The 13,341-nt window shown below is 33.3% G+C and overlaps 1 protein-coding gene across 5 annotated transcripts in view; it reads right to left on the bottom strand.

Annotated features, from left to right (window-relative positions):
* The window catches only part of KLHL13 (kelch like family member 13), a gene marked incomplete at both ends in the record, with an annotated part of 394,445 nt that overhangs the window by 72,147 nt on the left and 308,957 nt on the right, over positions 1-13,341 (bottom strand). Inside the window, 2 exons of one of the 5 annotated variants that reach the window (XM_080718597.1) lie at positions 4,736-4,801; positions 6,442-6,482. The exons of 3 other annotated variants lie outside the window; for them this stretch is intronic. In XM_080718597.1, coding sequence (XP_080574723.1) covers positions 4,736-4,801; positions 6,442-6,482 — 107 coding nt within the window. Of the gene's footprint in view, positions 1-4,735; positions 4,802-6,441; positions 6,483-13,341 lie in introns of those variants that run through there. One more of the 5 variants, XM_080718602.1, reaches the window with a different exon arrangement.

Below are 13,341 nucleotides of genomic sequence, written 5' to 3'. Positions count from 1 at the left end.
AGCGCAGCTTCTAACATGCGCTATCCTCCTGTCTCCGCCTCCCAAGCCTGGGGATTACAAGCATGTGCCAACACGCCTGGCTCTAGAAGGTTTTTAAAATAGTGCTGCTAGTACTGGTCATGGTAGGTTGGGAGAATGATACAGGAGGATCGTAGATTCTAGGCCAGTGTGTGGTAACTTATCAAGACCTTGTTTTAAAAATGAAATAATCAAATAGGTTTTGGGGTATAGCTCAGAAGTAGAACCCCTTTGGGTTCAACACGTAGTACCATAGAATAAAATAAAATAATAATAAAATAATAAAATGTTGCTACCTCTGCTATTTTTACTAAAACTAGAGTTTTGGTAAGAGGAATATTTATCTACTGATAATTTTATACTCTAAAATCCTTAAATATATATATATATATATATGTATATAAACATAATGATACACAAAATCCTTAAATATATATATATATGTATATGTATATACACACACACATATATATATATATATACATAATGATAAACACATATATTATCTGGTTAAAAATAGGTATATGCTAAAGAAAATCTTCCAGAATCTATGCTTTCATTAAATAGTATAAATTGATTTAATGGAAAAAAATCTCTACTCTCACCTCAAAGTTCATTTATCTGTTATCTCTCATAAGTTTTCTAAGTATCTCCTTAAATTTGGGGGGTAAATAAGATATAAAGCCACAGTTAGCTTTTTAATGTGTTCTACATTAAACCCACGAAACTATCAAAATAAAAAAGTCATTTAAAATGTACAGTGAGGGGTTTGGGAGTATGGTTCAGTGACAGAGTGCCTGAATAGCCTGCAAGAGGCCAAGTTTGTTACCTGGTACCATCAAAATAAAATAAAAAATAAAGTAAGATAAAATATACTGTGCAATGGAAAGAACAGCTAAGAATATGGCTCTACTGAATAAAAATCCATTCATATACTGCTTTTCAAGTAGTTCCACTATGTTTTAATTTTGGTAGCATCAAATATAAAAGCAAAGCTATTAAAGTTGCATGAAGACAATATATACAATATTTATATTTATAAATCCTGTACTATTTTGATAAAAGTAAATAATTTCTAACAACATGTATTTATGATGGTTGAAAAGCCTTTCATTGATAGGCATATTGCGTAACAAATCTCAAAATACCAGTTAATAAATACAGCATCTGCTATATTCTATAGTATTTTAGAAACACCTAGAATTTTATAAAAATCTGAGGTTTTAAAAGTTCCTTCAAATAATAAATTTTCTTTAACATTCCAATTTAAATTAATAAAAATCTACCACTTTGAAAACCATATATGCATATCCAAAGAGTTATTTCATCCACATGTGACTATCAGTGTTGTAGCTAAATATGAGTTTAGAAGACTGCCTGGCCATCCAATCTCTTCCTCTCTGTATCTGTAAATCTTTATTATAAATACTTATAATATAACCACAATAATGTTTGGATAACTAGAGGCAAACATTTTTGTGGAAAGCTGATCCTAATGATTCATTAAGATTATATACACTATTGAAATATTCCATGAAAAATGCCCTTCATATTCACTTGCTTCAATTTACCATTTCTCAGGCCTAATCATTAAAACTTTAGTTTTTCTGTACCAATATCCATAGAAAGTACTGCTGTCTAAAAATAAGGTTAATTATTAAAGGAATGAGAAAATCATATGTTTAAAAAACAATTCAAGTTTAAATAAACGTCATGATCCAATATCCTAACATGATGGCCAACAGTCATCTTCAAGTGTACAGTGTATAGTCACGGTAGTAAGCCCACTATGGTGGCACCCAAGAGAATTTGTAACCTCTTCAAGATACCTATTTTCATTACTATTTCCTAATTTATTCTTCTTCTCTGATAAATTTTTGGTTCTCTAATACAAGTAAAGAATACTGAAATAGTTGTACTGAAAGATGTTGAAATATGGTGTTAATTCTAAATTATAAAAGCTAAACGTGTGTAAATTAAAATTTCTATGTCTGCGAATGGCAAATTAATTAAGATCCTATGATATGATCCATGATCATCACATGTTGAAAAAAGCTTCATGTGCTGTGATCTAACCAAAGTATTGTTTTCGCATTATGCCTCACTGTATTATTTGGATAAGATGTTTATACAATGCGGAGAGAAAGACCATTTCATTTCCTTTATCTAATGTTCTATTATTAACTAAAGTAAATGCAAAATGAATAAAAAGTAGAATTCATTTTTTTAGGTTGACTAGTTTTAAGTTAGATGTAGGTTGTGGTGGTATACATACCTGTAATCTTAGTACATGGGAGGCTGAGACGGGAAGATTGCAGGTCAGAGGCCAGCCTCAGGAACTTAGTGAGACTCTATTTCAAAATATCAAATCACAATGGCTGGGGTATAGCTCAATGTAAGAGCCCCCTGTCTCCAATCCCCAGTACACAAAAAAATTAAGCTACAGGTAATTTAAATTTGCATTTCCTGTCTGCCTTTCTATCTACTGCATCTCATATGTTGAAAACTACTTCATATCATTAAAATCAAATACATGTATAAATAACCAGTTATTTCTAGCTATTTCTCATAACATGTGAATGAAAAATATTTCCTCTTTAGCTAGTATATATTTATTCATTCATTCATTCATCATTGAGCTTGACCTAAGTCAGAGACACAGTTGAACATTTTTTGTACGTTTTTACTACAGGGTCTAGCCATATTGTTTAAAATCCTATGATAAGCCGGGCGTGGTGGCTCACGCTTGTAATCCCCGCGCTTGGGAGGCAGAGACAGGAGGATCACGCAGGTTCAAAGCCAGCCGCGCGCGCTGGCTTAGGAGACCCTGTTTCCAAATTTTAAAAAAATGTAAAAAATAGGTTTGGGAGTATAGCCCAGAGGTAGAAGGGCTTCCAGGAACCCCAGCACCACCACAAAAAAAAAAAAAATCCTATGATATTATTCAGACATTAATCAAAATATTTATGTTTAGGAGTTTCCAGAAATACCAATTTTTGAGATTCAGATTTATAAATTAAAAAAAACAGAACATGTTGATGAAGGAGTAGCAAGACTGACCTTACACTGATATTCTAAACAGGGGAAACACATTATTAACAGATTTATCGATTAGGGCCATGATTTCTCATTTGTCAACTAAAATGTATTTGTTTCAACTAAGACCTTTTCTTATATTAGCTCTATCGACAGTGTAACATAGACTTCTTGGATATCTGAAATACCAAAATCAATCAATTCACTATGCCTAACCCAAAATCCCTGGAGAGGTGCTGCACACTAGATTAGTTCAATCATCAATAACTATGGAACACTTGTGACTTTGATAATGTTACAAATACAAAAGAACACATGTGCCCTGGCTGGAAGGCCCTTACAACCTAATCAGATTAATTGAATATTAACATATAAAACACAAATGAGAACAAATATGTTTGTACAGCAAAACCGTAACTGTGTAAGACCCTGGATAGTCTCATCTTCTAGAGATTTTATAATTATTTAAAAATAAAAATAACTGAGAGAGGCTAGCTATTAAAATATCAACATTTCCCTTTCACCATTCCATGAAAATTATTCTGCCTCTTTCCTTCCTCAAGTCTAAAATGGATACAAGCTTTTCTAAAATACCTCATAAGTCTCCAAAATGAGCAATAACTATTGTGGTATGCTTCAGATGTAGATATATAAACATGAGTGAATAATATCTATCATTTCTCACCCCTGTCTGCCCCTTAGCCTCCAGTGCCCTGGTTGATATGCTTTAACATGAAACACAGGAATTACTTAGAGAAAAGAGGCTCTTCTTTTGACTCTTGTACAATCAAGAAAGGAAGAAACAGTTGTATAGTTTTAAGGCAGATGTTCTCAAATATTAGTGTGCTAAACATCACCTGGGCTAAATAAAATGTAGAAGTCTGGAGGTAGGGAATCATACACTGCATTTTAAACAAGTACTCTGACTGATTAACCTGCCAGGTCTACTAAACTTGGAAAAAACAAATGCTTTAAGATCAAGGGTGGTAAATCTTGTTTAAGATAGCCCAACTAGAGGAGCTTTCTGTTTTTTCTCTCATTCCCTGGCCTTTCTTAGCACATCAGCAGTGGCTGCTCACCACAAACTGTTAAACTTTACTGTCCACAGCCACTAACTTTCCTTCTCACAAAGGAGAATCTTCCAGGTCTGGGAGAGCCTGAAAGGAACCATATCCAGCTGGAAGATAGGCCCACGGGCAGACAGACAGATGCAAAGTGGGAAACTGTGAGGGATTAGTCTTAGAAAATAAATGGAGCCACATTATTGTTCAATACAAATTTAAAAATTTAAACTCATTTGGAGTTTTTTTTTTTTTTTTTTCATAAGGAAGAATGTTAAAGCGGACAGAGCTAGGCACCTGCACTCAGATGCAGTTCTGTCCCAAATGAGCTTTATGACCTCCAGTGGTATCTTACCTCATTATAAATTAGGGAAAATGCTACTTTCCTTGCTCATCTCATACAATGAAAACACAGTGAACTTATGTTTGTGAAAGAATACTAGAAAATGTACAGCACAGTGAAATAATGTGTGGCATTTTAATAACTGTGTTTAGTGAACACAAAATCCTAGACACCACTGAAACTTGATAAGTGAATGTTTTCTATTTTCTCAGGGTCTCTTATGAAAATAAATTCTCATTGAAAAAAGGTAAAGAAAAATGCAGACCCTTAGACATACCCTGATGTTGATTTTTTGAATATATCCTTGAAATCGGCTTGTTTTAAAGACAATTGCCTCCGTCTCCTGAAAGTGGAGTGCAAAAAAAAAAAAAAAAAACAGTTAATTGTGGCTTTATTGCATTTAGTTCGAAAATTTCAAAGCTTACCCTGAAAGTATTTTAGCTGTAAATTAATAAGTCATATTTGTAAATCCTGAGCAGTTAAGGCCATGCAAAACAATTTAGAATTATGAAAATTATATTTTAGAAACCTTAACTAGAAAGTCCTAAGTCTCTACTTGTTTTTTTAAACTCTTAATGTTTCAGAAACTGGAATAAAGGCTGACATTAAGTACAACATTTATTTGCAACTGATCTATGAGACTGAACTAGTTAAATCTGGACACAAGGAAACACTTTCCCAGTAAACATATACTCGGCCCTTGGAATGATTTGTCATTTTGTAAGCCTAAAGGTCAATTATTTGCTGATATACTGCTTTGCCATAAAAACCTGGAAGCAAATGACACACATTACAAGCTTTCAGAGACCAGATGGCTAATGTTCTTCTAGGTTCATTTACTACTAATTTTCTTATTTCATACTGGTTGTAATTAATAAAAACATATAAATATATTGTCTTATAACCAGAAGATTTGGGTTTTGTAAATTTCTGTCACTTAGGCAACTACACAAAAAGCAGCACTCGACAGACATACTTTTGGTACTGCCTCAGAAATGCAGTTTTAAAAATAGAGACTACTACAGAATCACTGCAGTATATGCTGTTGCCGGTCAATTCTGTAAAAATCACAGTATGTTTGCAGATGTCTGTGGAGCTCTAATGCAATATAATTTCTTTAAATGCATTTAATTTATGTTGCTATTAGCTTATAGAAAGTAGACATTAGCCTTATCTAACATTTCTTTCAAAATAACTTGATTTTTCTGGGTCATCTCACAAGCGCTATTGCATTATTAAAGTCATAACTAAATCAAAGTCATAGTCTAATAGTATCTTTAGAAAGACCTTGAAAAAGACCTTATTTAAATTGTTGTCTTAACTCTATAAAAAATGTAGTTTACAAGTATTTTAATTTTTTCTAGAATAATCAATTTTAATATCTCCTTAATGACAATGTTGTTTCAAAGTCTACTTTTAAAATGCTATACATATAAATATTATTGTTGAATTATAAAGAAGCTACTCTAGGTTAAATTAATATTTTTATGTTTTAGCATATGCTTCGCCAAGCAAATGACACATATTTATTTGCTTAAAAATACATTAAAATATCTTTAAATACAACTTATTTTATATTCCTATAAATAATATTCCTTTTCTTTGTGTATGTAAGAAGAATCTGGTGTGCCACCTTCTGGTAACTAAGTGAAATAATGTATTTCTGCACAAGTCACTATTCTTTATTTTAACTTTTAAAATATATATGTATATTTCTTAACCAGTACTACATTTCATCTGTATAAATAAATCTATACCACAGTCTAAAATAATATAAAATTCCCTTACAGATTTTGTTAAAAAATCAAGCTTTATAGAAGCTCCCTGTGATTTTTACATGGTTACCAATATGTCTCCTGATTTCTACAATACATGTAAAATTGATTTTTGTATACCGCTCCACAGCCACATATGAAAATAACAGGCTTGCTATTCTAATAAATAAGTAACAACAGTAAAACAAGGAAAAGAAAGGTCTCTTACCAATAAGCCCATTTTTCTCTTAAGGTTTGAACTCTCATCATTTGTCATGTTCTTGTGGATCCCTCTCTCATCAAATTCTCTGGAGTTTTAAAGTTAAGAGCCGTGATGCACAGCTAGGCTCTATTACATAGTAGCGCACCCCAGTGTATCTGCCTGGTATAGCACTTCAGTTTGTAGCTCCCAAAAGCAGAAAGAGGTTTTATATATAGTTATATAAATTCAGAAACCTATGCCCTGCACACCTTCCCTTAATAAAAAAAAATGTAGTCAATCTGGTTGAATTCTTCCACATTTGAACTCTGAATCAGATATTAAAATCAGAACCACATGAATTTCTAGCTTAGTTCCAGGAAACTGAACAGGAATAAATTGTTCATCTTTCGAGCAGAGCTAGGGTGAGGCAAATGCTAACACCAGGAGGTTTGATTGAGGGAAAAAACATGTTTACCTGAATATAGCCTCATTTCTTGCAACAGTCACTGTCTTATAATTTTTCATACTATCTTGAATCTTTATTATATTTAACTCATCCCCATCTCTTGTCCACAGTAACCATTTACTAATTCATATCTTTTTTATAGATTTTCCAGGAGTATCACCCCTATTGGGTTTTTAAACAAATAAGCTACTTCAAAAAAAGACAGATGTAACTGGTTTCCCTGGATTTCTCATCTTCACTCTATAAATCATATTGCTTCTAGATCACTCTTTTAAAATAAAGTCATACATGATACAAATTACATATTCAGTAAAGATATTATTCAAAAACACTTGTTTGTTGAAATAGTTATGTTAGGTACTAAGTTGATAAGGACAGAAAAGTGGACAAGGCATAATCACTTGCTCTCAGAAAGCCCTATTTGAGTGAGAGAAACAGACATGTGCTGTGACAATACAAAATATGCTGCAGAAGCTTTAAGTTCAGGATTCTACAGCAGCAGAGGAAAGATGACCATCCTGCTGCAACTGAGGCTGAAGAATGAGCAATTCATAAATTCATCATGTAGACTCTAGAAGAAATAGCCTTCCATACATACAGAGATTTGAGGAATTACAACACATTCGGGGATTGGCAAAATCTTCAGTATAAATCAGAAGAGTTCAATATGATTGGAAAGAGGATACACAGTGTTGAGAAGAGTAGGTCTTTTTGTTTATTTTGTTTTATAGTACTGGGGATTGAATTCAGGGGTAATCTACCTCTGAGTTACATCCCCAGCCTTATTTTATTTTTTATTTTGAAACAGTTTCTCACTAAATTGCTGATGGCCTTGCTAAGTTTCTGAGGCTAGCCACAAAATTGTGATCCTCCTGTCTCAGCCTTCCAAGTACTGAGATTAAAAGCATAGGCCACCACACCTAGCTAGAAGGGAGTTGATTTTAAAGTATACAGAAATCAAATAGCAGAATACCACATGCGGCAGTGAAGAAGTCTGGATTTCATCCTGTGAGGTATGAGAAACCATTTGATGAGTGAGTCAATCAATCAACTAAGACCAGTACTTAGAACTCACACTATGCTGGCCGACCCACATTTGCAGTTTTACTCTCTGTTACAGTATCCCATAACACCAAATTCCCATTATCATCATATAAGTTTGCTGTTTTGTTTCTTGCTTTGTTCCAGAGGTCCCCCTTCCATGAAATCTCTTCCTCACTCCACGAATCTGAACTCAACCCATGCTTCTAAGAATAGCTCAAATTCTGTTATTTTCTGTGAGATCTTTCATGGTAATTTGACTGTATGATTTTTAGCATTCCTCCATTACAGGGAGTATGCATTATTCCTAATGTTTAATACATAATGTCCAAAATTTATTTGACCCTTTGTCCATGAAGTGAAGCAGGATAGTGTGGAAGTGAGAGTAAAAATGTTTGAGAGATAAAAAGGGGGTCATAGAATAAATTTACCTTTCCAGACTTGGAAAATTGTAAGATAAAAAATTACCCAATAAAAATTACACAAGAATGTAGTGGTTTCCCTTTCTCTAACACTTTAAAAGGAAAATATACGCATTGTGAAGAGAGCTGGACCTGTATGGTATAGCAACCCTGTGTTGCTATGTAACACTGCTGGCTGTATACATTACAGTCTTAGTTCAAAAATTCCAAGAATTGATGACAAGAGATAACAATAGAATAATTGAATGATGGATGCATGACCTTTGGAAAAACAGAGCTGTAAATTGAGGGAAAATGTGATTGAGTGTTTCTACTTGCAATAAACCAAAAAGTCCATAAAAAGAGATGAAAATGGAGCAGGTGATTGGATTTGGTTTAGAATATTCATGAATGAGCTAATAAGTTGAAAAATCTAAGTGTAAGAGAAAGTGATATTTTAAAAACAGTTAAGAGTGTTTGCTGGGGCATTTATCTAGAAAAAGAAACTGTATCAGAGAAATGTGTCTGTGAAAGTGAATATTTAGTGTTCTCACCCTGTGGAACCACATCCCATTATGATCAGTGTCAAATATTAAGTCAGCACTCAAGCTTTCACTTATTTTTGGCATTCAGTATTCAGCTTTGTCTCAGCCTTTTTATGTATGCACAACATCTTAGAGTTATGCAATGATGCAAAACTATGATGCTTTCATTCATGTAGACAATAAAATTTTTCATCTTAGTCAACCTTTTCATGTTAAATTAGGTTTAGGTGATTGTCAATAATTTCAAAACATAGTTAATACTTGAAAATATATTTTTAATGACTTATGATCCGTCACATAAATCTGTCTACACCTTCTTTTGATTGAGTACCAAAACTGACCAATTTCCTTTCCACTAACTTGTAAGGAAAAATTTAAATACAGAAAAAACTAGAGACTGTGACATTGAAAATGTAACATTTTCCAAGTCATCTTCAAGAAAGCAGTGGTTAAGAGGTGACATAAGATGATTCAATCAACTTCAGAAGAATTTTTTTGCGGTACTGAGGATGGAACCTAGGGACATTTTACTTCCAAGCTACACCCCAGCCCTATCTTTTATTATTTATTTTGAAACAGGGTCTCACTAATTTGCAAAGGGCCTAAGTCATTGAGGCTGTCTGTGAACCATGATCTTCAGGTCTCAGCCTCCAAAATGCTGGAATTACAAGCATGTGCCTGGCCAGAAGAATGTTTTTAAACTATGTATTAATGGTGTCAGACTTTAAAATATATTAAGTAATTCAGGCCATTTGTTTTTTTAGAAAATATACCAAATTTCCAGAGCATTTCCTCAGGCCTGGCAGAAAAACAATGATACTATATTTAGAATACAAAACAAACTTAACCAAAAGGCTTATAGAACTGATCAACAAATTCAGCATGATATCTGGATACAAAATCAATCTTAAAAAATAGAAAGCTTTTCTGTATATCAACAATAAATCCACTGAGAAAGAAATCCAAAAAACTTTTCCACTCAGGATATCCCACTAAAAATTAAATACTAAGGAATAAACTTAACCAAGGAGATAAAAGACATCTACAAAGAAAATTATAAAACATTGAAAAAAGAAATTAAAGAAGATGTTAGAAGATGGAAAGATCTTCCCATGTTTCTGGATAGGCAGAATAAATATCATCAAAATGACCATACTTGCAAAAGTGATCTATAGATTCAATGCAATATGCATTAAATTATCAAGGACATAGAAAAATCAGACATAGAAAAATCAGTCCTTAAACTTTTTTGGAACAACTAAAAAAACCAGAATAGCCAAAGTAGTTCCCAGCAATAAAAACCATGCAGGAAGAATCACAATGCCTGACTTTAAACTATACTACCAAGCCATAGTAATAAAAACAGCATTGTACTGGCACAAAAACAAATACATAGACCAACTGAGCAGAATAGAAGACTCAGAAACAAATCCACACACTTACAGCAAATTGATTTTTGACAAAGGGGCCAAAAACATACACTGGGAAAAAGCCCATTCAACAAATGGTGTTGACAGAACTTGTTAACCATATGCAGAAAAATAGAAACAAACCTCACTTTCTCACCCTGCACAAGAATGAAAGACAGATCAAAGACTTGGAAATTAGATCAGAGACCTTAAGGCTCCTTAAAGAGGGAATAGTTCCAACATTGCAACAAATAGGCACAGGCACAGGTAAAAAATTTCTCAGCAAGACCCCAAAGGCACAAGAAACTAAAGGTTCATAGATACATGCGATTGCATGAAACTGAAGAGCTTCTGTACTGCAAAGAAAACTATCAAGAACCTCAACAGAATGAGAGATTTTTGCCCCCTACTCCTCTGATAGAGGACTAATATTTGGACTATGCAGAGAATTCAAGGAACTCAACACTAAGAAAACAAATAACCCAAAAAGAAATGGGCAATTGAATTAAATAGACACCATTAAGGAAGAAATTCAAATGGGCAATAAATGCATGAAAAAATACTCAACATCATTAGCAATCAGAGAGATGCAAATCAAAACTACCCTGAGATTTAATCTAATTCCACTAGAATGGCAATCATTCAAAATACAAACAACAACAAATGCTGATGATGATGTGGAGAACTGGGAAATTAGTGCAACCACTTTGGAAAACTGTATGAAGGATCCTCAGAAGAATGAGATTGAACTTACCATATGATCCAGTAATACCACTTCTAGGTATTTACCCAAAAGGATGGAAACCAAACTACCAAACTAATGCATGTGTATCTATGTTCATAGCTGCACAATTCACATTTGCCAAAGTATGGAACCAGCCAAGATGTTTATCAACAGATGAATGGATTACAAAACATGGGACATGTACACAATGGAATTTTATTCAGCCATAAAGAAAAACATAATTACATTTCTAGGAAAACAGATGGAAGTGGATAACTTATGCTAAGTAATATTAGTCACAAAAAATAAGAAATCAGATGCTCTCCCTAATATTCGAAAGCTATGGAGAAAATGGGTCATAGGAGGCACTCTAGATGAAAAAGGAGATTCTATAGATGATATTATAGATAAGGTGGCCTGAGGGGATGGGGGAGAGGGAAATTATCTAATGTTCATGGTGTAAATTAACAGACATATTAAAGTAAATCACTAAGCCAAATATGAGGAGGGAGGAGTAGGAAATGGGGCAGGAATTGGGTAAGGGCTAATTGGGTGATGTGTGCATGTATGCCACCACCATTTTGTATCCATTAAGATGAATGACTACAATGCACCAATAAAAAGTTTAAAAAGCAATGTAACTTTAATTTTATATTATATTTTAACTAGAATAGGAATTTTCTACAAATTTATATGGTTCACCTCAAAGTTATAAAAGGAGAAAAAGAAATGGGTATTTAAGTACCTGAAGTCCATAAATAAGTGTCTTATAATATTAGTGACTGTGATCACAGGATCTCTATCAATATAATATAGATTCCCAAATTTGAGATACCAACTCAGGAGGATGCTGGACAAATACAGGGGTGGTAGTTGCCATGGGTGTAATTGAGAGGTGCTGAATAAAATTAAAGGGTGGGGAAAGCACCTGGGGGAGACACTGAGTGATTCATTCCTAAAAAGGGTGTAGTGAACCAATAAATTTGGGAAGTTATGGTCTTACATAACAAATTCACTTACATTCCATTAAGATATCGTTATCTTATCCATAATAACAATATTCTTCTTTCTTCTGGTTTATGTAAGATGGCTCAGAGCAGAATAAGTAGACTACGGAGTTTATCTGCCCTATTTTAATATCTACAGGTGATAGATTTTGAGAACAATTGGCCTTAAGAAGCATCAGTCAGGGGTATTTATATTAAGAACAATGCTTCATATTCCTATAGTCCAAAAGGTCATATTTCGGCTTAGTTATCATATTTCAGTAGTATTCAACTCAATCTAATAAAGGAGATGAAGTTAAAGGAAATAAAGTGTATTAGCAACCTTTTGTTGCTAATAACTACTGCAGTCACTGTTACTGAATTTAAAGTAAATGGTAAAGGAGGCAAAAGTCCAGGGTTTCATAACCTCCCAGTCCTAACTGAATGATTGAGACCCTCTCACACATCCAAAATGGGATAATGTTCAGATCATACAACCAGTGTCACAAAAGACTGAGACTAATTTATGAGCAATTCAAACTACATATTATTCATTAGTCAAAGACTACCATTAAATATACCAACTCATATTTTACTAACCTAAATATTAAGTCAGTTACTATTTAATATCAATAATGGGAATCTGAGTCTAAGATATACCTGCTAGAATACTGGGAATTTTACATTTTTATCATGCAAGTTAGAAAAATGTAAAAATAAGGTAAATGAAATCCCAAATGCATAAAGGTAGATATACGGGCGCTGAAAAACTAAAAAAAAATCATTTGTCAATTATTTTTTAATCAACTGTCCAATACAAATACTCTACAAAATATTTGACTCATTTAAATTCAACTTGCAGAATTCCAAGTAAAATGTTTTATTGGACCTCTTAATTGTTAAGTGCCTCATCTTTATTTTTAACCTGATCCTGAGGTAGGCAATGCAGATGTTAACACTCCTGTTTTACTAGCAAAAAAACAAAGGTGTTAAATACTTGATTCAGATGACATCTCCTGAAAGAACTAGAAAATGAGAATCCAGATCTTCTGTCACCCAATTTAGTGTTTATTAGTCACCTCTGTGTTGAATCACTAATTTTAGGGAAAATTACAAATATGACTGCTAAATAATACCCCCAAGAAAATATCTTCACACACCAATAATGGGGAAAGAAATGTCTGGAGAAACGGAGTAATAGGGAGTAGGTTATGGATGCTATAGGATGGCTATATGACAAAAGTTATAGCATAATCAACCTATACAGATGCTTGAAATGCCTTCCCAATGTCAAAATCTCAAACATGCCACAGTCTCTCATACTTTGCTGGTTTCACATATGCTTCCACTTGAAA

Source organism: Muscardinus avellanarius, assembly GCF_963383645.1.
Source record: "Muscardinus avellanarius genome assembly, chromosome: X".
NCBI lineage: Eukaryota > Metazoa > Chordata > Mammalia > Rodentia > Gliridae > Muscardinus > Muscardinus avellanarius.
This window is presented reverse-complemented; position numbering and strand designations above follow the sequence as displayed.